Source organism: Macrotis lagotis, chromosome 2 (genome assembly GCF_037893015.1).
Source record: "Macrotis lagotis isolate mMagLag1 chromosome 2, bilby.v1.9.chrom.fasta, whole genome shotgun sequence".
In the NCBI taxonomy this organism is placed as follows: Eukaryota; Metazoa; Chordata; class Mammalia; order Peramelemorphia; family Peramelidae; genus Macrotis; species Macrotis lagotis.
This window is the reverse complement of record NC_133659.1, coordinates 327719974-327746592: the sequence shown is the minus strand read 5'-3', so window position 1 is coordinate 327746592 and position 26619 is coordinate 327719974. Positions and strand designations below refer to the sequence as shown.

Below are 26619 nucleotides of genomic sequence, written 5' to 3'. Positions count from 1 at the left end.
GGGTTACTTTGCTAACTTCTTAGAAGTCTCAACATGACCCACCTCAGGTACATTTCCACCAAAATATCAGGAGCGTTCTTGCATCAGATCACCATCTAGGCCAATGGAGTGTTCCATTGGGAAGACTAATCTTCAAATCATCTTACCTCCATTCCTTTTTACTCTAGAGACCACATTTCTGGATGGAATAAAAGATTCACTAAGTTGCATTTTGTCCAAAGGACAATTTGACTTTTACCTCAGGAAGTCCTTGTTGTGGCTTTAGGAAATGTCCCCCTGGACTAGAGGAATGTGGTGGGCTTAACTTCTCTTTGGAGACTGACCTTTTCTTGTGCTTTCTTATTTTAAGTCTTTCACTTTATCACAAAGGACAGAATCTAGAATAAGTTGGCTGCTGTGTCTAGGACAGTGGAAGGAAACATTGATTTTTTAAAAAATAAGGCTTGTGATTTTATTGGTATAGTGACTACCCAGTGAGGAAATTCCTCTGATAGTATAGATGAGTACCTTCACTGCAACCTAGTAGAGAATTACCTGGGGTGTTGAGAAATTGACTGATTCACCAGTCAGGATGTGTAAGAGCTTATTCTTGGACCTGGGTTTTTCTTTCTCAGAGGCTGGCTCTCTTATTCATAACACCAAAGAAAATGGAGCCATTATTTTGAGAATCTTCTTTTTCCAAGGGCTCACTGGTAATCTCTCAAAGGGATGTCCCAAACCATTTTTCTAGGCTTTGATGTGGTGGTTTTGAGGAGGAGGCTGGTGATTTTCAAAGCTGTTAGATGTATTTTGTCTTAAATGGGTCCTGCTGTCTTCCTTCTAGGATCCTGTCTAGCTTGCCTTGACTGTTGCCTAGCAGTGGTGCTGGAAATGTTAGCTCAGAGAGGGACCTTTCTTTTTTTATGTGAAACCAGCACAGATACTGCCCCATTCTGGATGTTGAGGGGAAGGTATTCCACCTATGGGGACATAGTCCAGATGCAAATGAGGATTGGGGAAAGACAGCATGTTCCATGGATTGGCCATGAAGTAGGGAGGAAACCAGGCAGAGACCAGAGACTGTCCTTGGATGGGAAAATGGTATCCAGTTGAGTATACCAGACTGGGAAGTACCCTGGGCATCATACTGGATTCCTGTTTCAAGAAGAGAAAAGAGAAAATTAAAATGAGTTCATGGAGCTTACTTTAGCATGTCCTTGACCACTGGCTATCCCATAGTAGTACTATGAAAAATAAACAGTTGTTTCAAGTCTTGGTTTTCCCAGGAGGTATACACTCATATCTACTTATTTGGCATGGTTTCAGAGGACCAAACCAAAGAGTAAATTTAGCCTGGATGCCAGAAAAATCTTTCTTCCCCTTTGAGTGGTCCAAAAGGGGTATGGTTTGCCTCAAGAGGAGGACGCCCTATCACCAAGTGTGTCTGGAAGAGGTTAAATGTTGGCTAGTTCTTACTCATAGAATTCGACAAGCTTAGAGCGAGAATTCCAACACCAAGATCTTCTGACTTTATATTCGATATCATTATTGTATAATGGCACAGTAGATAGAGTACTGGCCCTATAATCAGGAAGCCCTGAGTTTAAATCCAGCCTCAGACACTTAATTAGCTATGTGACCCTGAGCAAATCATTGACTCATAACAGTACCTTCCTCCTAGGGTTGCTTTGGGAATCCAATGAGATAATATTTACAAAGTGCTCAGTTCAGTATCTGACATAGAATAAGTGCTATAGAAATGCTAGCTATTATTATAATTAGTGGTCTAAGTGATAGCGGTAGTGGTAGTGGTGGTGGCAGGGCAGGGAGAAACCTGGTGGAGGCTGTAGCAGTCCTAATGTGCAAATTGGTTGTCTAACCTGGGTGAAGGTGAGGAAGACAAATTGAACCATCCAGTAGCTGGTTTCCTCCAAGGTTTCCCTCAGTATAGCTGGTGCTTTTATACAGGATGGGGGTGGATAGGTAGTATGGGTAGAGTGGGGTTGGATAGGTCATGTCTAAGTAAATCTGGCCAAGTGAGTGAATAGGTCTTGGGGTTGAAACCTATCTCAACCTATTCTCATACTTTAAATGTGTAAAATGTAGTAGCAGTAGTGGTGGTGATAGTGGTATAGTGATGGCAGTGGTGGTAGTGGTGGTGGTGGTAGTAGAAGTAGTAGTAATAGTGGTAGTAGTAGTCATGGGGTGGTATAAGTACCAGGAACAGCAGTTCTTTTGACAGTTTTTGGTTGCAGTAAAAATAGGGTTCATTTAACTGAATGTTGCTGTCTTCTCTGGGAATGATGAACATAGAAAGGTAGGCACATGTGGGAGAATGCTCAGTTGTACTAGCCTTGACTACCTATCAATAGCTGTCTTCCTTCTCTTACTGCCCCACTCCTCCCCAACAGGATTTTTGCCCATCAGTCTTTTTGGGGGGCAGGGGAAGTTGGTCTGAGTCCTTTGGGATCATTCTATAGTTTTTGATTCCATAGTTTGTTCCCTCTAAGGAATTCCTCAACTTCCCAGACACCTTACAGTCTTCTTTCTTCCCCTGCCTTTCCCTGAGCTCTCTGTCTCCTTCATTGAACACTTGTCCAGTCTTTAATGGGTGTGCCTTGAACATCTTCTCTCCATCCTGTTTCTTTTCTTCCTCCCTCTCCTCCCTCTCCTCCCCATTCGACTCTTAGCAGGCACTTAAAAAATATTTTTAAAATTGAAATAAAATGAATTGAATCTAATAATATGTTTAACTGAAGATTGTTCTTTTTATTAGAGACTCTAAGCTTAATGACTATCACCTGTGTGTCAGAGGGAAGGGGATTTTTACTTAGATGGACACTTTTTTGTTAGGATCCTTAGATCATAGATTTCGAACTGAAAAGGACACTGGAGGATATCTACTTCAACCCTTTCATTTTTTACAGATAAAGAAAATGGAGCTCAGAGGTTCAGTCTGGACCCAAGGTCAAATAGATATTAAATTATAGAGCCAAGCTGGAAACTCAGATCCTTGGACCTCAAGTCCATCTATTTTTTCACTTTCCCCCTACTTCTTATTTTAATTGGGGTGGCTAGCACATCCAAAGGGAATCAGTTGAATCTGAGAAATTTCTATTTTCTTTCTGTATTTCAGGAAAGTTGTGCGAAATCTTATAAAATAAGAACTTCTCTGATATTCCGAGTCCCTAATGAGAACAAATTATATCAAGAAACTATTAGGTCAAGGTTCAGAGTGTCATTGTGGGCTCAGCCTATTCATTTATGGATCATTAACGGACATTAGATGATCACCAGACTTCAACTCATCCAGTAGAAAGACGGTGAAGAGCCAGGGGGCCAGGGAGAATCTATGTGCTTTCTAGGGGAATGCCCTTTGGATCAAAATCCAGGCAATGGCTTTGATGTGGGGCCAAAGGGGAACATTAATGCCAATCCTTTATGGGTACAGAGATTCTCTAATTTTTTCAGAGTACTTTGATGTTGTCTTTTCATTTGATCTCACAACCCTTCCTGAGGTAGGGAGATAGACCCCAGGACTAGGCATTTGGATTCTTGAGTTTGTTCCCTGACTTGGCCATTCACAAGCAAGTGGTATGAAATTATTCAGTGGCTTTGGGCCTTGATTTTCCCATTTTAAATTGAAGGAATTTTAAAAATGAATTCTAAGGTCCAGCTAAGGTCTAACAATCTATGAATCTTTGATTATCATCTGCCTCGCGTTTGACAGATGCTGGAAATTGAGACGTTGACCAGGAGGATGACTTGACCTAAAGTCACTTCATTGTTTATTAATGGGTTCGTAGCTGGAGCCCAAGTATCCAGACATCGTGACAAAGGCCAGGTTTTCCAATAAGGCCCAGGAGGACTTCTTATGGGTATCAAAGGGAGGAAGGAGTGGTGAGGGGCAGATTAAAGAGACTGACCAGAGTCAGAGTAAGGTCTGGACCATGGATAAGAAGGGGTGGCTTAGGAAAAACCTGGATATATATATGCCTGACTTGGGTTGAAGGGATGGTTAAAGCAAGACTGAACCTATAGAGAAGTGGGGCTGAAGGGGAAAACAGTGGAATGGAAGAAATGGATGAGACCTTAGCATAGAGAAAGATTAGTGCTGAAAGGGCCCTCAGAATAGAAATTAAGGGAACCAGAGGAACCTTAGAATAAGGAATATCAGAGCTGAGAAGGGTCTTAGAGAATGCTAGAACTAGAAGGGGTCTTAAAACATTGAATGTCAGAGCAAAGAGGGGCTTTAGAACAAGGAAGGTCAGAGATGGGAGGGGTCTTAGAACAGAGAATGTCAGAGATGGGAGGGGTCTTAGAATGTAGAATGTCAGAGCTGGAAGGAATCTCAAAAAAAAAAGAATGTCTGAGTTGGGAGGGACTTTAGAACAGGAATGTCATATATGGGAGGGCCCTTAGAATGCAGAATGCCAGAGTTGGGAGGAGTCTTTGAATAGAGAATGTCAGAGTTGGGAGGGGCCCAAGACAAAGAATGTCAGCCCATGGAATTTTGGAATTAGAGTCATTCAGTTAATTAAATTAATTAATTTTGCTAATTATTAAGCACCTACTGTATTCAAGTACTATGCTAGGTGCTGGCAATGCAAAAAGAAAAATGAGGTAGTCTTTGTTTTCAGGGACCTTGCATTCTATTGGAAGGGAGTATGACATCAATAAAACAAATTAGATAAATAAAAAGAACAAAATAAACAGTGGTGAGAGTGGCCACTGACAACTAGGGGAATCAGGAAAGTCTCATTGGTTGATAGATTTACTCCAATCTTTCCAACCTCCTCCACCCCAGTTAGCTCTGAGTAGGATAGTGATTACCCATGGCCATGACACTACACTGAAGCAGACCCCTGATAACACACTTGGATGCTGTCACCATGAAATTCCCACCCACTTTCACCTCAGGAGGACTAGGGGGCTTGTTCCCAGCTAGGTCAACCTTCCCATCTCAAGGTCCCTCCTCCTCTTCCCTATCATTCCTGTCCGAGGCCTGTCTATCACTCACAGACATGTCCGCCTTTGGTGCTGGGAGGACGTCCACGTCTGCCAGGGTCTGCAGGCCCCTGAAACTGCTAAGTTTTTCATGCTTCCTCCACTTGGCCCGCTGATTCTGGAACCAGATCTAGGGAGAAGGAAGACAGGACAGAGAGAATAAGAGGAAGGGGATAAAAGGATAAAGTAAAACCTTCATTGTCTGGCAACCAGCATTTAAACATCATCTTATGACTTCAGAGTACCTTATGTGCCTTATCTCACTGAATCCTTCAATGCCCCAGTGAGTCACATGGTGCAGCTATTCTTATTCTCACATCATGACTTGACATCCTTGGTTCTCTCAGTTGATTTTCCTTTGACATAAAGTCAAGGACTGCCACCCCCCCCCCCCCTTCCAACCACTCGCCTTTGGTTGCTTTCGAGCTTATCAACATCCTTCCCAAACCAACACAAAGCTCCAGATGAGATCTGAGAAGGACAGAACATGGTCTTGTTTCGGCAAGTTGCCTCACTGCCCGTGATGATGACCATTTCTAGGGACTATTGTGGAGGGAATTTTTTCAGATATGGGTTGGAGTAGCTGGTACCTGATTTCCCTCTCAATTGTGAATTCTGTGATGCTATAAAGACTAGTATTGCTTTTATTTCAGGAAGTCATATAAAAGGCCCTGGGTTCAAGTGTCACCCCTGGGTGGTCCTTAAGTAAGTCATTTCCTTTCCTTGAGTCTGATCCTCTTCTGAAAAATGAAGGACTGGAGCTAGCTGACCTCCCCTTTTAGTTTAATCCTCTGCTCTGTGTTTTAAACTGAGAGAACATGGGGTGGGAAACCTGAGCTTGGCTTCTGACTTTTCTGGAAAATTTGTGTTGCATTAGTGCTGTGAATGTGATCAAGGCTTTGGCAGCTTGTAGGATGTGTTGCTGCAGGAATGCAGTGGAAAGAACAAATGTAAGCCAATCTGCTGGGACCTAGAGATGTGATCTTGGGCAAGCTGTATGGTACTGTGGATGAATATGGATTTAGGAGTCAAGGGATTTTATACTAATCTTGTCCTCAACCCTTACCACTGCCATCTCCTTTAACCCTCTCATTTGATAGATGAGAAAACTGAGTCCCAAAGAGGTTAAGGGCTTTCCCCAAGGTTCCCAGATAGTACTTGGCAGAACCAGGGTTCAAATCTGGATCATAGATCTAGACCTGGAAAGGACCTCAAAGGTCTTATCATCCAACTTCCTCATTTTACGGATGAGGAAACTGAGGTCCTGAAATATTGACCTCAGAAGCAGTACAAGCATCCTTAAATTTGGGCATGGGGGCAGATATGTGGCACTCACCTGTATTCGAGCCTCTGGAAGGTTGATCTTGGCTGCCAGTTCATTGCGGACATGGATGTCTGGGTAGTGGGTGAACTGGAAGGTCCTCTCCAGTTCCTGGAGCTGCTCTGTAGTGAAGGTGGTTCGGATTCTTCTTTTGCCTTTCCTCTCTTCTGTATTGTAAAGAGGGTCTTCTTTTAACGGCAGTCCCTTTCCCCTCCCTCCTCCTGCCTTCCCACCACTGACATAAGGACAGTCCTTCAAGCTATCTTTCAAAACCGATGGAAAGCCCTTTGGTATTTCCCCATCCACTACAAGCTGGAAGTGGAAATCTTTGATTTGGGCTTGGCCTTCAAGGCCCTCTGCAATTGGGTGTCCATTTTACTTTCTACTTACATCCTTCATATTTGTTATGCTAAGCTCTACTGCCCTTTGGACATGTCCTGGGATTGTCCTGCCTCTTTGCTCTAGACATTATATAGTCTTCCCACCATCATTGTTTGTTTTTTAGCCTTCAAACCCCACCTCCATGAAAGTTTCCATGATTTCCTTCACTGTATTACCAAACTCACTCATACTTGATTTTATAATCTCATCATCTCTGAATCTGTGTTATACTTATCTATGCACAAGGATTGTCCTTTTTTATTAGGCTGCAAATTCCAAAGAGCAAGAACCAGGTCTCATTTGTTTAGGCCTATTTTCCCCTTCTCTAATTCCTAGCACAGTGTACTAGGGACTTCATATATTTTGGTGAATGTATTTCCTGGAGCTTCATATTAATTAAGCTGCTCCAAATCTTTGGGAAGGGTAACCTGTAGCAAAATGACCTAGTTTGGCTGACGAGGATGTCTGGGATGGCAGCACGATGGAAAGAGATCCCGCCTGGGTTTGAGTTTCTGCTTCTCAGGTGACATTGGACAAATCATCTACTAACCCCTCTGGACATCAGCTTCCTCACTTTTAACATGTTGGGATTGGGTTAGTTGACCCCCTACTCCCTTCAAATGCCCAAACTCTTTTTTTCTTCCAGTCCTCTCATTCTCTATTTCAAGGATTCTTTGACTTGGAACATTCAATATTCTAATATTCCTTGTTCTTGTGTCCTATGTCCTATGTCCCTTTCAGCTTGTCTTCTAAATTCCATCTAATTTTAGATCTATCTAATAGTATATGTTCTAAGGTCCCTCCTAGCTCTGCCATTTCATATTCTAGGATCCCCACCCAGTTCTGCCATTTAATATGCTAAACTCCCTCCAGTCATTGACATTTGACGCTCTAAATTCTCTCTGATTTCCGAACTTTTCTGTTCTGGGGTCCTTCTACTCTCTAACATCCCTTGTCCTAAGATCCTTCTAGTCTCCCATATTTTGTCTTCTCAGGGACCTCCTGGCTCTAGCATTCCAATCTTCTCTTTCCATTCCCATTCTTTGGTAGAATCTCCAATGAGCTCCCAAGCATCAGCAATAACCAGAAAGAGGGCAAAGTTTCCTAAGACAAGAGCCATATTGTATCTTATATCTTTGTCACTAGGGCTCTCCACACCCAGTAGGAGGTGGATCATTTCTTCCTTCTGACTTGCTGACTAGCTATCTAATCCTAGAATAATTGAGTCTCTATGTATTTTTTTTTCCCTTGGATGTTACTCAAAGGGAGCAGAACCTTTCTCTCACCTCCCCCATTTCTCCTTGGATGCCTGTTCAGAAAATGTGATTGTCCAGAAAACCATCTGGTACTTGGCTTCACAAATTAAGTAACTTGAAGGTCACCCTTTGGGCTCCTTGGTGAAACTTGTTTGGGGGTTGGGGGTGAGAAGTGAGGAAAAAATACATATGGAGAAGTTGTGTCTGTAAATAAATTTGAAGGAAGGGGAGCCAAAAGCAGGCTCATGGTCAAGTGAAATTTCTACGTCAGAAGTGTGGAATGGACCACCTGAAGGGATCACTGATTTAGCAAGGCTGAGTTCCCAGCTCCCAGCCGTGAGACAGAGGGTTCACCGAGCTGGCAGAGACCAAAGTGTGAAAGAGGCCAACAAAGGCTAACCTGGCTTCAAACTAAACATGCCTAGGAGCAGGCTGACTGATAATGATGGTTTCTGCTGAGGGCTGCTGGTGGAGGGCAGGCGTCTCCTGGAGCAGGTCTGAGATCATGGATTTGGAGCTGGAAAGATTTGTAGAAGTCATTGGTCCTCCCTCACCTTCACTATTTTTTTTGAAGAGAAAAACCAAGACCCAGAGATTGACTCAAGTAATATGTCCAAGGTCACACAGTTAGATTCATAGGATCCTAGATCGGGATTGGGAGAAGGAACTTTGGAAGCCATCTATCTAGTCCATCTCTCTAATCTTTCAAAGGAGGAAGGTAAGGTCCAGAGAGTGCCCCAGGAACGTGTCCAAGTCACACAGGGAGTCATATTTGAAGCAAAAGCTTTGACTCTAAACCTATCACTCTTTCCATTGCCTCTTGGAGCTCAGCCTAGAGACATGGAGGATGAGGGCTGGTTTTTTTCATAGAGTGAAGCTTTGAAACCTTAGATTGATCTGCTGTTCATAGACATGGATCTTTGGAGTCAAGAAAACCCTGCTCAGGGTCTGGTATCCTTGGTTTCCCCAAACCCCTTGGTCTGATTTCCATAGTCCTCTCTCCCCAGGCTGGTACTTCTTCCACTTTAGAGTTTCATGTTATTTGTTGGCACAGTGGTGCAGGGCTAGACCAGGAGTCAGGAAGACTCACCTTCCTGAGTTTAAATCCATCCTTAAACACTAACTATCTGTGCAACCTTGAGCAAATCATGTAATCCAATGTGCCTCAGTTTCCTCATATGTAACATGAACTGAAGAAGGAAATGGCAAACTCAGTATTTTTTTGCCAAGAAATTCCCCAATGGAGTCATAAGAGTCAGACATGACTGAAAATGATTAAACAACAACTCATACTATTTTCCCTTTTTATAATCTGGTAGAGTCTCCAATGAGTTTCTGAGCATTAGCAGTAACCAGGAAGAGGGCAAGGTTTTCTAAGACTAGAATCATGTTGTATTTTATATCTTTGTCACCACTGGACTCTCAACACCCAGTGGGAGGTGGATCTTGCTTCTAACTTGCTGACTAGCTAGCTAATCCTAGAATAATTGATTCTCTCTGTATTTTTTTTCCCATGGATTTGACTCAAAGGGAGCAGAGCCTTTTTCTCACCTCCCCCATTTCTCCTTGGATGCCTTTATATAGAGAGTGAATAGATGATTCACTATTTCCTGGTTGTGCTCAGCTTTTTCCAGTCTCTACACCTCTACTTCATTTTATGCTAGGCCATGAGATTTTATTTTCCTCATTGACTTGTTACACTCCTCCCCATCCTTTGAGGCCCAATTTTTGACTCTCTGAACCCTTCCCCTCTTTCCAGCTCCCTCCAGATGTTTTCTTTGCCTCCTTAAATTTCAAATATTGCTTTATATCTCTGCTATACCCTCCTGATATTCTTTTTTCCCCCAATGGGGTTAAGTGACTTGCCCAAGGTCACACAGCTAAGTAAATATTAAGTGTATGAGACTGAATTTGAACTCAGGTCCTCCTGATTCCAGGGCCTATCCACTGCACCCCCTAGCTACCCCACCCCTCATGATATTTTTATCAATGCTTATGCTTGCGGAATTGATTGAATGAATGAACTGGGTCTTATCCAATCTTCCTTATCTAATCCCTAGGGCTACCATAAAGCTGAAAACTGTAATGATCCATTATATCTATTTTTATGTCCATATTCCTAACCATATCTTCTCTATCTGGTCATACTTATGTCCATAGATATATCTATAGCTATATATCAAATTGAGTTGGAAAATACATAGTCACACTTAGACATTTGCATCTATACCATATCATAAATATGTAAATATGTGCATGCATGTTCCAAAACTTATGTGTATGTGTGCATATCTACATAGATTATGTGTGTATATGTGCAATTATGTTTTTCCTTGAAATGTGTATTTCCTCTCTTTACACAGATGAAAAGCCTTCATACCTTGCCTTAGTACCTGATTTCATGTGGTCAAGTTTGTTACCTGGTGGCCAACCTTTTGGTGATAGACCTCTCCCAACTTAAGTAGGTTGGTCTTAGACACCCCTGAGTCTTTTCAGAGTAGAGGGATCTTCAAGGGCTTAAACTATGATGATGAAGCCTTAAAGATTCCAAGGTCACTTCAATACCTTAATAAGGGCAGTAAAGGAGAATGATAGCTGCCATTTTGTACATTGATGTGGGTTTAATTTGATTCTCAAAGTGTTTTATTAAGTGTCTGTTAGACAGACACTTCTAGCAGTGTCTAAGGTCCTGGGGATAAAAAAAAGTCCTCATCTTCAAGGAGTTAAATTATCCTGGGGGATGTAGCAGTGAACTGATAAGTACATGTAGGATAATTTGAGGGAGGAGATGAAGCTGACTGCTAGAAGACTGTGGAAAAGCCTCCCTCTGGGGCTGAGGCTTGAAGGAAGCTGCAGATCCTGGAAGATGGAGGTCAGGAAAGTTGGCCTTCTGGTCATGAGGTTGGAATTCTGACCACAGCAGTAGGTCATTTGGTCAGTGGGAGAGAACCATGTGGAATAGGGTTGGGAAGGTTTTGTAGCTGATGAGAATTGGGGGGGTCATTGACAGAGAGAAACAGACTTGGGAACTTTCCCCACCTGGTGGCTGTGATTAGATGATATTTTAAAAAAATTTTATTTATTTAAGGTAATGAGGTTAAGTGACTTGGGCAAGGCCACACAGTTAGGTAATTATTAAGTGTCTGAGTTCATATTTGAACTCAGGTCCTCATGACTCCAGGGTCAATGCTCTATCCACTGCACCACCTAGCTGTCATGATCAAATGATATTTAAGGGTGGAGAGAATAAGGCTAGACCTTCTTCGGAACATTCCAGCCAGAGACAACTGGGTATTTGTGTGAGTCTGAAAGCAGCAAATCCCAATCTGGAACAAAAAAAACCCCATTTCATATTGAGGGTTTGGTGTCTCAGGAGGCAATCAAGTCCCAGGTGTAGTATTAGGAGTAGGGATTATGAGAGGAATGCTTGTTCCCTCAGAAAATCTTGGATCCTACAACTTTGGTGGGGGTACCCTGCTTAGGGGCATTCCAATAAAAGACTGGGAGGCTGAGAAAAATTGATGCCTAGACCATGATGGAGGGAGGGGCCATTTTGGGTTGGCAGCCTGGGAAAAATCCCCGATTGTTCCACCTTAGTTACCACTCTGTTCTAAACATACACATTTCCCTTCAAATCAACATAGATTCTTCTTACCTTCCATTAGGGAAGGGAAACATTTTTTTTTTGTCTAAGCAACTCAGGATTTTTCTGTTTTTATGTGATCTTTCCTCTGAGGAAGAAAAACACCCCGGGCCAAAGACCAATCATGTGTGGGGGGAGAAAAACAAAGTCAGAGGATAGAAGAGTTATGACTCTGGCTTTGAATGAGTCAACAGGGGACTCAGATATCTATTTGTTCACAAAGTTTTTCTCTTTATAAAGGCTGGAAATTTCCAAGGTCCTTTGAAATGTGCCAGAGACATTCTCTTTATCAAGGCAAGGGGGGAAGGGAAGGACATGCTGTGGTACATGCCACATGGTGGGTCTGGCCTGCTGGTTGGCAGACCTTCCAAGAGAAAAAAAAAAGAGAAAAGAAAGCTTTCTGTCTTCTTCATCATTAAAGAGACAGAGTAGCAGGTTTGGCCACACACAGAGAGCAGTTGTGTATGGAGACCTGGCACCTGGGATCACAGACCTAGACCTCAAAGGGCCTTTTGAGGTCCTCTAAGCTAACCCCCTCATTTTACCAGAAACAAAGGAGACTGAAGCCTAGAGAAGGAAAGCTGTTTGCTCAAGGTTCTAGAGAATTAGTCTTGGGAGGGGGCATGGTGCAATGGTTAGAGGGCAGAATTTAGATTCAGAGAACCTGGTTTTGAATCCCAGGGCTGCTACTTACAAGTGTGACTTTTGGCAAACCACTGGGCCTCAGTTTCCTCATGTGTAAAAAAATGGCGATGGGGTGGGGCAGGGAGAGTTTGATCTAGATGGCCTTTAAGGAACCTTCCAGGCCTAAAGATCAATAATTCTAAGAATTATGGTCCTAGTCCTACCTTGCAACTAGTAACTAGACCTCATGAGTCATAGTATCATTGAGCGTTAAAACTGAAAGAACCCTCAAGGCCATCTCAACTAGCCACTTTCACTTCTCTTTAGAGATGAGGAAATTGAGTCTCAAACAATCTAAATGGCCAGTGTCACCTAGGGAATAAGTAGCCAGGCAGGTACTTCACATGTGGGTCTGCCAACTCTAAATTCTACTCTTTCACTCTGCCACACTTTCTCTGGGTCCATTTGTACCACCATTTGGCCACCCACATGGCCTGTGACCCAGTGATGCCTCCTCCTCTCCTTCCCCTCCACCTCATCATCCACAGGGTGTGAAGGCCACTCATAATTGGGTCACTTTGCTATACATCATGGGTAAACAAGATAAATTGGACGCAAGATCTACCCTTAAGGTAAATAGAGCCTAGCTGGGGAAACAGTTACACAATCAAAATATATTTGTATGTCTATATGTATAGGTGTGTATTTATAGGAAGATGAATATGCACAGACATATCTTCTATTTCAATTCAAGGAAAGATTTAATATGTATCTTGGAGGAAGTCTGGCCAATCAGGATTAGAGAAATTCAATGGAGGTTAAGAGCCAATCCTTTAAGTTTTGTGGAAGAGATCAGACTATTCCTGAGTTTTGAAAAGTCAGGGAGAACTCAGCTAAGTGAAGGAAGGTGGGCATGTCAAGAGTAAAAAGAGGTGGGAAACCAAATAGACCAGACTGGCTGAATTGGAGAATTCAGGAGAGTGATTATGACAGATGCAGTAGAAAGAAGGACTGAGGTCAGAGATGAAAGACCTTTAAAACCAGGGTAAGGACATCAGTCTTAGTTCTATAGGCAACAGGGAGCCATTGTGATTTATTGACTAAAGGCATGACACTTGGTTGCTTATAAAATAGTGTTGGACTCTCTAAGGTTCTATACAGCTATAGAATTTAATAAATGAAATAGGGTCCTCAGGATTATTGAGAGAAGGGGGGTTAGAGGAAAGGAGTCAATCAAAAGACTAGTCTAAGGTGATGAGAGACTGGATTAGATTGGTGACAGATTACAAATGATAGGATTAATTGGGGGAGTGTTCTAAAAGAAGCTAGGAAGTATAAAGGATAGAACACTGGATTAGGGACCAGAAAAACTCATTTTCATGTGTTCAAATCTATTAGGAGTCAGTCCTGACTTAAAAAACAACTCAACAACAATTTGAAAGAAAAAGCACCAGGAACATATAGTGGGGGGAAGGGATAGAGAGAAGTCAAGGTTGACAACAGGAAGTTGCGTCTGGAGATGGCCAGAGTGGCCTATCCTGGATAGAATTAAATCCATTTTCTTTTCTTTTCTTTTCTTTTCTTTTCTTTTCTTTTCTTTTCTTTTCTTTTCTTTTCTTTTCTTTTCTTTTCTTTTCTTTTCTTTTCTTTTCTTTTCTTTTCTTTTCTTTTCTTTTCTTTTCTTTTTTTACAAGGCAAACGGGGTTAAGTGGCTTGCCCAAGGCCACAGGGCTAGGTCATTATTAAGTGTCTGAGACCGGATTTGAACCCAGGTACTCCTGACTCCAGGGCCGGTGCTTTATCCACGACACCACCTAGCCACCCCTATTAAATCCATTTTCAATGGGAACTGTTTTTTTTTTTTTTTGAGATGCTGAAGATCCTTCCAGAGAGATGAAGAGGGAGGAATAAACTGAAGGGGATAATTAAGAGTTCAGTGGTTTATGGGGGCAGCTAGGTGGTGCAGTGAATAGAGCACCAGCCTTGGAGTCAGGAGTACCTGGGTTCAAATCTGGTCTCAGACACTTAATAATGACCTAGCCCTGTGGCCTTGGGCAAGCCACTTAAACCCGTTTGCCTTGAAAAATCTAAAAAAAAAAAAGAGTTCTGTGGTTTAGAAAAGAAGAAAGTGTGATCAAAATTCTTGGTAGTCAGTTCAGCCTCAGCAAGGAGGAAGAGAGAATGGATCGACAAGCATGAATATTTGTAGTATAGATGAGGGTGGATGAAAGCTTAGACTGAGCAGCTTAGACTGGGCAGCTTAGACTTAAAGTTCTCTAGAGTCCCTTTCACTTTAAGTTATTCTCTGAAATTCCTGTGACTTTAATCCCTTCACCATAGTTGGAGCTGGAGTCAGGGAAGGGCAAGAGAGGTTGAGGAGCAAGGAAAGATCCGAGGTAATTAACTCTTGAATATCCTGGTAAAGGGTTCCTAATTAGGTGGGAATTTGGGCTGGATGAATCTAACATCTCAGACCACCATTTTATGATGCTCTCAGACCCTGTTCATTTTACTCTAGGCTCCGCTCCTCACTTTCTGGACTTTTCTATCTCATCACAAGTCATATTATTCTGGAAGTAAAGAGAGACTTGAATCCTGTTTCCGATATGTCCAAACTGTGTCACCAAGGACCAATCACTTCTTTGACTCTTCGTTTGCTTATCTATAAAGAAATGCCTTTAGATCTTATCTCCTGGGACCACTGGGATCATGCAAAATGCTGTGATCAATGTTCTTATGTTTTTTAAGTCATAAATAAGATTAATGCTATTTATAACTCTCTGTGTGCAGAAAGTCTGTCCTCTTCCAGTTAGTTCTAATACTATTGCTTCATTCTTTTTCAAACTTTCACCCTAATGACTTCTCTTTTTCTCCAAGACCTGGCTTTTCTTTGTACTTTTTTTTTTTTGCAAGGCAATGGGGTTAAGTGGCTTGCCCAAGATCACACAGCTAGGTAATTATTAAGTGTCTGAGGTCAGATTTGAACTCAGGTCCTCCTGACTCCAGGGTTGGTGCTCTATCCACTCTATCTTCTCTTTGTTCTTTACACAAAATGGGCAATCAGTGATCAAGTTTCAACTTAGGGAGGCAAGGAGACAGTTACATTATTCCAAGTCTCCATCAGACACAGGAACATCTTTAATTAACAATCATGCTATCCCTTAATGGATCAACCAACAAACATTTTTTGAGTGTCAGCTGTGCCTTGACACTGTGATGACTTCTAGGGATACAAAAAGAGGCAGAATAAGTCTCTGCCCTCAAGAAACTTACAAACTAATGGGAGAAATTTGATGCAAACAAATATATACAAAGCATATATGCAAGGGATAAATAAATAGGGGATAAAAGAGAGAAGGCACTGGAATTCAGAGAGGTTGGAGAGGATATCCTGAGGAAGCTGAGATTTTAGTTGGGACTTAAAGGAAATCATAGAAGTCAGAGTTAAGGAAACAGGTCTATCATGAAGAGAACACTAGTCCATCTACATGAAGAGGGAAGGATAAATAGGCACTCCATAAGTATTGATTGACTAGTCGATATCAACTATGGAGAGTGCTGTGGGAGAAGGTATCCTGGGGCTGGTCACAATCCTGCCATTGGCTCTGTGGAACCCAGGACAAGTCACCCTCCCTCTCAATTTTAGCTTGTTCCTCTGTAAAATGAGAGGATTGGGTGAGATGACCTCTGGGGTCCCTTCCCATGCTGACATGAGGCAATCCCAATATTCCATTTCAAGACTAGTTGAGGTTAATGGGTTAAAACTCCTTTCCTATGGTCTTACTTTGAGGACCATTTCTGACCAAAAGCAAATTGAGGGAAATTTTAGTGAATAAAGATAAATTTTGCTGACTGGAGAACTGAAGTGGCTACTCTCATCTTCTCCTCAACCAGGCCCCATCACGTCTATTGTGGGAACAAGATTTCATGGTCTGCCTTTACTCTCATTCTGCCCGCTCACTTTCCCTCTTTGCTATTAATCTGTTTTTGATCCCTTGAAGACCTTTCAATCAAAACTGGTGTCTTGGACCCTTATATTTATACTTAAGCATCCCTGGTCTCATTTCTTGGGCAGCAATGGTTAGAGCCTCTATATTCACAGAATAAGCAATTAGGTGATGATTCACCTTTAAGAATGATGATGATGATAGCTAACATTTATAAAGAACATTAAAGATTACAAAATACATTACGTGTGTTAATTCTTTTAATGGTAAAACTGAATTTAATGTCTCTCCCTGACAAGCCTTTACCCCCAGCTTCAGAACTTGGGGATCTTGTCTCTAGTTAGGACATGCTCTCACCAGAACTGTCAATATCTTTTCCAAAAATTAATATCTTTGATTTTTATATCACTTTCATTTCCAAATATATGATGTTCCCCAAATCTTAGTGGTTTTAAGCTATCAGAATTTAAAAATTAACGTTATTAAAATTTTAAAGAATCACTGTATCCTGCTCATAGACTCCAGTTTTGCAGAGAAGGTTGTCCTCTTGTTTTTAAAAAATTCATTAACTGAATTCATGTCTTATTTGAAGCTATTAAAACTTAAAAGTTCACACCTCTAGCTTTAAATGTGCATTGTTCTATGCTCAGAGATCCAAGCTTTGCAAAGAAGAGAGGGAGGTTGTCATTTTGTTCTTAACGAGACATTATTTTTATTATTAACAAGACTGTCTTACTTTAAGACTATTAAAGATTAAAACTTAAATCTATTAAAGTTTAAAATCATACTAAGACTTTTGGGACAGTTGTACCTTTCCCCCCTTCCCTTTCCAAGAGATTCATGGACCTTTGTAAGAAATAATATTTAAAAAAATATAAAAAAAATCACATCTGGGGGTAGCTAGGTGGAGCAGTGGATAGAGCACTGGCCCTGGAGTCAGGACGACCTGAATTCAAATGTGACCTCAGACACATAATAATTACCTAGCTGTGTGGCCTTGGGCAAGTCACTTAACCCCATTGCCTTGCAAAAACTAAAAAAAAAAAATCACCTCTGACAGAAGAGGTAATGTTCCATTCTCATGGATCCCAAGTCTGCAAAGAAGAATCAAAGGTTGTCTGTTTATCTTGAAAAGATTTCTATGAAGTCAGGTCTTCCTTTAGAGCTAATAGAGAAAATTTCCTTTTTATTGAGATCAGTTTTCTTATCCTATATGGATGTTATAGATTTATGTAGCCTTTTTCTAGTGATGAGGAAACTAAAGGTCAGAGAAATTAAGTGGCTTGAACAAATAGTATAGTTAGGGGTAATTAGAACTCAAATCCAGGTTTGGTTTTTTTTTTTTTGGCTCCATTTCCATTTCACCATACTCTTGGATTAAATATCTAAGCCCCCAGTTGAATGTATGCTCCTTGAGGGTAGGGATTGGTTTATTGTTTGTCTTTCCGATTCAGGCCTAGGTCTAATGTCTTGTACCCAGGAGATGTTTAGAGCTGTTGAGTCCAACTGGATCATTGAAACTTAGCATTCAACATGTTAAATCTCTGCCCTTGGGAATTTTGCCTCTAGTTAAGACATGCTGTTGTCAGATAAGCAGCGGTCCCTTGATTTTAAAGCTTTATAGTTGAAACAACCAGTCATCTCCTAGTCATAGTCAACAACAGAAAGAAGCCATACTTTTCTTCTTAATTAGGCTTGCTTTTTTTGGGAACCCAAAATATGCTTTACTAAGCATCCTATCAGCATTCATGTATTAAGTAGGTATCCCAAAGCATCAGTTTATTATATAGTCATAACTTGTGGTGTGGCTCTTAAGGGAGTGACTGGGTAGCCAGACTAATTTGGATTGATCTGAGTAAGTGACATCATTCATTAATCCATCAATCAAACAAATGGTTGTTGCTATCTTTGCACTAGTCCCTGGGTCTATGATGTGGGCCATATAGACGAATCAGTCTCAGAGGATGGGGATTGATAAACCACCTAGTTCAGTTTCTAAGCTATATCTATTTCAGTACTGACATAATGAGTTTTAATGTCTCTCCCAACTCAGATATTCTCTAGATCACAGATCACAGCTTTACGACAAGAGGGTCATCTAACCCAACCTTCCCATTTTATAGAGGCAAAGTCCAGAAAAACCAACTAACATAGGGAATAATGGACAGCAGAGCCAGGATTCAAACACAAGACCTTTGACTCCAAATCGAACCCTCTTTACACTGTTCCAACTGAGAAAGAGAGGAAGAAGTAGAGAACAGAGCCTGCCTATCCCTAAGCCTCAATCAATCTCTAAGACAATCCACAAGCATTCATTAACAAACTCTTATGTACCCAGCTCTGTCCTAGGTGCTGAGAGTTCAGGTACATTAAATGAAACAATTCCTACTTATTAAGGGCTTACTCTATGTAAGATATGCATGTAATCAATAAGATTATAGAATAATACAGAATTATTATTACATATACATATTTACAATTACAGAATAATATTGACTATTACCAAATATTAAAAGGCAAAGGTACCATTTGGAAGTGAAAAATAAGTCTGGTGAGAGAAGAAATCAGTGTGACCTGGAGTAGCCTAGTAAAACTTGATTGGGAGTTGAGATTTCATGGAATAGAGAATGTTAGAATCAGCAAGGAGCTGGGAGGTTCCGCGGAACAGGGAATGTTTGAATTGGGAGGATCCTTAGAACAGACATGTCAGATCAAATAATGTCAAATCTGAGAGGAGGCTTAGACCAGGGAATGTCAGAACTGGGAGGGTACTTAGAATAAAGAGTATCAGAGCTGAGAGGGACCTTAGAACGTGGAATGTCAGAGCAGGAAGAGGGGACAGACAATGAGGAAGTACTTCAGAAAAGGTTAGATAGTTGGTTAATGATCAAATAACTTCTCCAAAGGTTCCTTTGAGCTCTAAAACACTCTCCTAGATTAAGCCATGACCTCTCCTCCCATAGATTAAGCCATGATTAAGCCTGTCCTTTCTACCATGGCAGGGAGACCCTAGCCCATAGAGTTTCTTGATTTAGAAGGAAGGAAGGGAGCAAGGATCTATTAAGTCCTTACCATGCTAAGTGAACACTTCACAAATATTATCTCATTGTAATCTCAAAATAACCTGGGAAGGAGATGCTATTATCTCTATTTTCTAGATGATAAACTGAGGCACAGGATGGTTAATCAACTTGCCCAGCTAGTAAGTATCTAAGGCTGGATTTGAATTCAGGTTCTTCTGATTCCAATCTCATTGCTTTATTCATGGTGTGACCTGCCCTCTTGAGAGATCTACTTTGTCAAAACCCGGTCCCTTCGAAGAGAAATAAGGGAGGGTTGAGTTATGTATTATGGGTGTTTGAATGGAGCAAAGGGATTGTAGTGGGAGGGAAGGGAAGGAGAGAGATGCCAACAGGGAAATGCCTCCTTTTGAGTTTCCTCCTGTACTTTTATTAATTGTGAGAGCTATGTCATCACACTCCAGTGGGCCTTCAAAGGGAGAGAGTCAGCAAAGCTTAATTAAGCCTGAGCCATTTAGCACATTGATCATAAGAAATACACAATTTACACAGGTGATTAGGCCACCTAATTATAGACCAATGTTTCTCTTGCTCAGATCTATTCCTAGTGTGCTTGTTCTATCTATCTATCTATCTATCTATCTATCTATCTATCTATCTATCTATCTTTCTATCTACCTAGCTATCTATCATCATCCATCCATCCATCCAACCATCCATCTCTCTCTCTCTCTCTCTCTCTCTCTCTCTCTCCCCCATCCATCCATCTCTCAATCTAGTCTGTTCATTCATTCATTTATTTGCTTATTCATTTTTTTTTGGTTTATTTTATTACACGGGGAGAGGAGTTTGACAAAGATCAAGAGTGAGGCTCTTGCCAGGAGGGAGAATGAATGCTGACCAATTGGGTGGGATCTGGCCTCCCCTCCCTTGGAACTTCCCCTTTGGGTTCTGGATGCCATCCTGAGAGTCTGAGTTTCTCTTGAGGATGTTTCTAGATTGTCTGAGCTGGTCCTGAAAATCATGGGCCCATTTAGGACTGGAAGAGATGTCAGAGGCCATATGTATACTGTGATTCACTCATTTTACATGTGAGCCCTAGGGATGTGAAGTGATTTTGGATCCTAAAACTTGAGCTGTAAGGAACTTCAGAGATAATCACCCCAACCCCCTCATTTCACAGATGAGGAAACTGAGGCCAACGGACCTTAGGTGCTTGCTGAAAGTTCCATGGATAGTGAGTGGTAGAACCAGGATTGGGCCAAACCATCCTCCTATGGTCTTTGTGGCCCAGGATGACTGCCATCTAGCCCTTATCTCTGCTCTAGTCCCTCTCGGTAGGAAACCAGAACTGGACTCATCCAATGGGATGATGAGTATCAGTTAGGACATCTTCACCTCATAACATTTGCTTCTTGGAGAGATTCTGTTTAAGTCTCTCCCTTCTAGCCAGCTTTTGTTGTGCCACTAATATTTTTTTAACTGATTCATACTCTCTTCCCCTTTTCAGAATATAGGATCAAAGGAAGGGCTGAGTAGTGAATAGAAACTTGACTTTGGAGTAAGGAAGACTTGGATTCAAATCTTACCTTAGGTACTTACTACCTGTGACCCTGGGCAAGTCATTTCACTCTGTTTATCTCAGTTTCCTCACCTGTAAAATTATCTAGAGAAAGAAATGGTAAACCACTTTGGTGTCTCTGCTAAGAAAACCCCAAATGGAATCACAAAGAGTCTGAAATGATTCAACAACAATGGCAACCCCCAAATGACATTTACTGAGAATTTCCTGAGTAGATGCTAAGAATGTCCTCTTCTAGAGGACATTGCCGGGATTTTAAAGCACGCTTTGTCCAAAGCTATTCAAGCTATTGTGGAGAAGCCTCATTGCTCCTGCTTCCATTAGTCCTTTTTTCCTTTAGATCTCCTACTCTCTTTGTTATTAGGGACTCTAGTCATGGGATCTTAGGTCTAGAGGTGAAAAGGACCTCAGAGACCATATGGTTTAACTTTGTCAACTTTGTGTGTGTGTGTGTGTGTGTGTGTGTGTGTGTGTGTGTGTGTGTGTGTGAAGCATTTTGGGATCACAACATCCTAGATGGAGGAATGAGTATTAGAGGCTACCCCCATCATTGTATAACCCAGGAAAGTTAATTTTGACCTTGGACATTTCTCTTCAGTATATCTACCTGGAAGTTTCTACCCTCCTTCCTACATAAAGTCAACAAAAAGGGAAGAAACCACATTGTAACCCTTATGGGATTGCTGCCTATTTTCTTACTTTCTTGGTCATATTCCTGGTTTCTTTTTTGTCTCCAGTCATATCAACCAATCTTTACTTCCAAAGCTGTGCTCACACCTGTCTTCATTGCTTCTAAACAGAGGTGTTGAACACACAGCATGAGGCCAACAGTATTCCCATGTGAAGAAGCTCAAATCAGATTAAAATGTAACATGGAAATGTTTAACACAAAAGAGTTACAACAAAGCATGATTAACATTGCTTTTTAAAACTAAGTCAATATGGTATTCTCCAGGATCCTTATGGATATATTTTAGGCTATGTGTGACAATGCAGAGAATGAATAGTTAAAGTTAGAGACAGGAGACCTGAGTTCAAATCTTAGCTTTCTTCTTATTACCTATATGACCTTGGAAAAGTGTTTTCTCTCCTCCTTAGATCACGGTTTACCCATCTGTAAAATGAGGGGGTTGGACCGGGAACCTCCATGTATTTTTCATATCTGAAGCTCATGCTTTTATGGGTTTGAGGAAGCAAGAAGCTGCATCCAATGCTGGCTCCCTCCTGCTGCCGCTGCTGGCTGCTTAGGGTTCCACGTGCCCAGATACCAGAGCTATTAATCACCCCTCCTGTAGATAACACAATCAGTGCTGCCCCAGTGGTTGGGATGGGCAGAGTAGGCACAATGGTCGACTTCTCTTCTAGCAGTGCCGGTGGAAGATGGTGAAATGCTCATTTTGAGGCCAGGGGGAATATTGATCCCAGGCTTCCTGGACCATCCAAATGAAATTCAAGCACCAATACCCACCAAGTCCTTTCCAAGATTCTTAGAGAAAATTGTTTTCCTTGTTTTTCCAGTTAAGAGACTTGGTTGTTCAGAACATACCACCAGGAGAGAATGAGAATCATAGGAGCCCAGATTCTTATATTTAGAGTGGGTAGATACTGTAGAGCCTTTAAGTACAACCTCCTCATTTTACAGATGAGGAAACTGAGGCAAGGAGTATTCAGTAATATTCCCAAGGAATTCAGTAAATATCAGAAGCGGGATTTGAAATCTAGGCTTTTTTTGATTTCCAATATGGCACTTTTCTTCACTATCCCTATGTGGTCTTGTCAAGGGAAATTAAAAGCCTTGACTAATCTCACATACGTTTCCTGATATAGCTTACAATATAAAAATGGGGTATTTATGCAAATATAGAAAATGAAAATATGCAATATTATATAAAAATAGGAGACAGACTGGCATAAGCAAACATATGCATACATTTATCCATATATTTATAGATGAGCACATATAGGTCTAAGGTTCAATTACCCTCATTTTACAGATGGAAAAATTGAGAAATTTTCCCACAGAAATAAAGAAACTTAGGGGCAGCTAGGTGGTGCAGTGGATGGAGCACCAGCCCTGGAGTCAGGAGGACCTGAGTTCAAATGTAGCCTCAGACACTTAATAATTACCTAGCTGTGTGGCCTTGGGCAAGCCACTTAACCCCCATTGCCTTGCAAAAATCTAAAAAAAAGAAAAAAGAAATAAAGAAACTTACACAAGGTCATACAGGTTAAGTAATAGCAAGATATGAACCCTACTCTCTTGATTCTATGTCAACATTACCTAGGGTCATAGGAACAAAGAGCTAGAACATCTTCCCCACTGCCCTGGTACGTAGATCACAACGGTGCTACTTACCATGTAGGGGGTGGTCAGTAAGGAAGTTGTGACCATGGTCTTCCTCTCCTCCATGTCTTCTATTTCCCTTCAATGGCTCCAGTTCTGGACTTGCTACCAGGAAATCAATAGGCTGGGAAACTGTCTCTTGGGGTTCTGGGGAGCTTGTTGATGTCCCTGGGATTGTTGTTCCAAGGATCAGTGGTCTGGGAGAGGGGACTGGTGTCATCTGACCAGGGTCCCTCTCCCATTTTCCTACCAGCTTGGGACCTGGAAGAGGCAGATCCATGAATTAAATGGGATCATCCCCAGAAAAACTTTCTAGTCCCCTATTTGAGGGAAAAAAATGTTTATGCTGTGGGGGAGAAGGAGGAAGTGTACTAGAGAGGGAGAGGAGAAGAAGAAAGGAGGACAAAGAGGAAAAAAGAAGAAGAGGGAAGAAAGAAAGAAAGAGAAGAAGGAGGAAGAAGAGGGGAGAAACAAGGAAAAAGGATGATGAGGAAGAAAAAAGGGAGAAAAAGGAGAAGAAAAAGGAAGAAAAGGAGGAAGAGGAAGAAAAAAGGAAGCAAAAGAAAGAAGAAAGTGAATAATGGATTTAGGTGTATTTTAGACAATCCCAGGAGTAATTTCACATCTTTCCTAAGGTGGAAAACATTTTAGCAAATCATTTTCCCTCTCTGTGCCTTTTTTTTATAATGAAAACATTGGACTAGGTGATTTTAATCTATTTACCAGCTCTGAGGCCCCTCCCAACTCTGCCATTCCCTGTGCTTTGGTCCCTTACAGCTCTGTTCTAATAATTTATGTTCTTTGATTTCCAAAATTCTGCAATTCTCAGATTTTTGTGATTGCCCAGCTGGGTTCCCCCCCTTACTTCTTTCTCTTTTTAATTTGGCAGAAGTTGGGGTGGGAACAGACCCAGATAATCTTTTTCCTGATTTGGTCTCTCAGGTTTCCTGATGGCTTTATGGGAGAAACCCTTCTTCCTCCCCATCCCCCAGACTTGTAGAACTGGGTCTTTCTTTCTTTCTTTCTTTCTTTCTTTCTTTCTTTCTTTCTTTCTTTCTTTCTTTCTTTCTTTCTTTCTTTCTTTCCTTCCTTCCTTCCTTCCTTCCTTCCTTCCTTCCTTCCTTCCTTCCTTCCTTCCTTCCTTCCTTTCTTTCTTTTTTCTTTTTTTGTAAGGCAATGGGATTAAGTGGCTTGTCCAAGGCCACACAGCTAGGTCATTATTATGTGTCTGAGGTAGAATTTGAACTCAGATCCTCCTGATCCCAGGGTCAGTGCTCTATCCTCTGTGCCACCTAGCTGCCGTCAGGGTCTGTTTCTATAAGAACTTTCAGTTTTCCTTCTATTCTGGTGGATGAATAGCAAGGCCTGAGAAGAGTAGATGGGTCTGGAGTCCCAGCCCCAAATGGATGAGTGAGGACAATGGTGGCCTTAAATAAAAATGAAGTAATTTTGTCTTGAAGGCCCTGGGAAGGTTTTCTGACTCAGTGCCCAGCCCCGGAGTGCCCATTTCCAAGACTTCTGGTAAAGAGTCCATGGCTGGGTGCTCACTGCTTTGGATTCCAGTATCCCAGAGTCCTCTGAAAGAGGGTAAATGTCCTTGGTAAAGAAAGTGGCCCTAGTAATAATCACAGGTGGCATTTATATCATTTTTAAAGGTTTGCAAAATGCTTTACATGAATGGTCTCATTTGACCTTAAAATTACCTGTCCTCTAGAGACAAGTGCTACAGGAATGATGGTTTCTATTTTATACAAATGAAAAAACAGCCTTAGGGAACCTAAGTGACTCCTCCAAGGTCACTCTGGCAGCACTTTACAGAAATGGGATTTAAACTCATCTTCCTAACCCCCAGTCTGGTCATTGCTCCATGGTGCTTCCCATACCATATTAGTGGGTCAGTGGCTGTTAACATTTGAGTCAGCCACAGTGACCTTCAGGCCTCTGAGGATTAGTTCCTGCATATCTAGCCCTGTTTACCTTTCCCACAACCCAGGAGGAAGCTAGTACAAGCATTATTATACCCATTTTTCATATGAGGAAATAGCTGGCTGGAGAAACTAACTGGTGCAAGATGATTCAGAAAGAATTTTTTGGTGCTGGGACTTGAATTCAGGTATTCTGGCAATTATTCAATTCTCTTATTCATTGCTGTACAGACACTGCCTTTTCTTAGTATCTGTGCCCCTCTTTTGCTAGGCAGTATGCATCTCTCTCTCTCTCTCTCTCTCTCTCTCTCTCTCTCTCTCTCTCTCTCTCTCTCCCTCTCTCTCCCTCTGTTCCTTTGTCTCTCCTCTCTCCTTCTTCTTCTCTCTCTCTCTCTCTCTCTCTCTCTCTCTCTCTCTCACACATACATACACACACACACACACACACACACACACACACACACACAGTTGGGACACTAAATAAAATAGAGAAAAGGGCCTAGGAGGCCTGGAATTAGGAAGAATCCTCTTTTTGAGTTCAAATCTAACCTCAAACAATTACTAGCTGTGTGACCCTGGGCAAGTCACTTCACTTTTTGCCTCAGTTTCCTCATCTGTAAAATGACCTGGAGAAGGAAATGGCTAACCACTGCATAGCAATATCTTTGACAAGAAAACTGCAAATGGAGTCCCAAATAGTCAGACATGACTGAAAAATGGTTGAACACCACCACCACCAGCACCTACCTATGTAGTAGTACACAGGAATTAGTCAGAGGACCAAGGTTTTTATTCTACCTTAAATATGATATATGTGACCTCGAGCAATCACTTAATCTCTCTGTGACTTGGTTTCTTCCTTTGCACAGTAGAGGGCTGTTTAGATTCAATGACTTCCAAGGTCTTTTTCCAGCTCTAAATCTATGATCCTCTGACCACCCAGAGCTCTTCCAAAGTGATTTAGATGATTCTGTAGGCCTTTATAAATTTTAACATTCTCAACTTTAAATTCTGTGAGCTGAGAGTTCTAGATTCTAGTTCTGACTCCCCCACAAATGACCTCATCATGCTGGGCAGTCTTAGGTAAATCACAATACCTCTCAGTCTCCTTACCTATTACATGGGCAGGCATGTGTGCAAGGAATGATCTTGAAGGAATAATTCTAGGACCAAGAGTTTTCCATTGATAATGGAAATCTGAGCTCTGTTCAGGGACTGTAGGAGTCAAGCATGGACTCCACCATCCTTTCTTACATTTTCTAGGGAAAGGTTCACACGATACTTACCCTGGGGGAGGTCCAGTGGCGTGTCGTCCAGACTTAGGGCATCAGGAGCATCCTGGTGGGCATCCCTTCTGCCTTTCTCGGAAATGTCTTTTTTCCTTGTTGATTTCTTCAGGATCTCCTCAATGGAGAAGGGCAGACCCAGTTGCTTGGGGGCATCACATTTGTCCAGAATCTTCCTCTCCATCTCTCTGCCCCCAAAAGAAGGAAGGCAGCTTCAATTCTTTCTTTGAGAGCCAAGGGTGGAGGAGGAAAAGAGTGAGGATTTGGGGTTGGCAGCTGAAGTGAGGTGGGAGGAATAACTGAT

The 26619-nt window shown here is 41.6% G+C and overlaps 1 protein-coding gene across 1 annotated transcript; it reads right to left on the bottom strand.

The window, feature by feature from the left end:
* Window positions 1–747: 747 nt before the first annotated feature.
* Window positions 748–26619, bottom strand: ISX (intestine specific homeobox). The gene is made up of 4 exons (XM_074221073.1): window positions 26316–26619; window positions 6323–6474; window positions 5000–5116; window positions 748–1134 (listed from the first exon to the last, which is right to left on the bottom strand). The coding sequence occupies exons 1-4, from the start codon at window positions 26497–26499 to the stop codon at window positions 901–903; spliced, it is 687 nt and encodes a 228-aa protein (XP_074077174.1). The 5' UTR covers window positions 26500–26619; the 3' UTR covers window positions 748–900.

What these genes read in the sequence shown, in the direction of transcription:
- ISX (XM_074221073.1), bottom strand. Translation starts at nt 26,499, where the DNA reads ATGGAGAGGAAGATTCTGGACAAATGTGATGCCCCCAAGCAACTGGGT. An exon ending in GCCACTGGACCTCCCCCAGG is followed by an intron (nt 6,475 to 26,315) that starts GTAAGTATCGTG and finishes TTTACAATACAG; the next exon opens with AAGAGAGGAAAGGCAAAAGA. An exon ending in TTCCAGAGGCTCGAATACAG is followed by an intron (nt 5,117 to 6,322) that starts GTGAGTGCCACA and finishes CCTTCTCCCTAG; the next exon opens with ATCTGGTTCCAGAATCAGCG.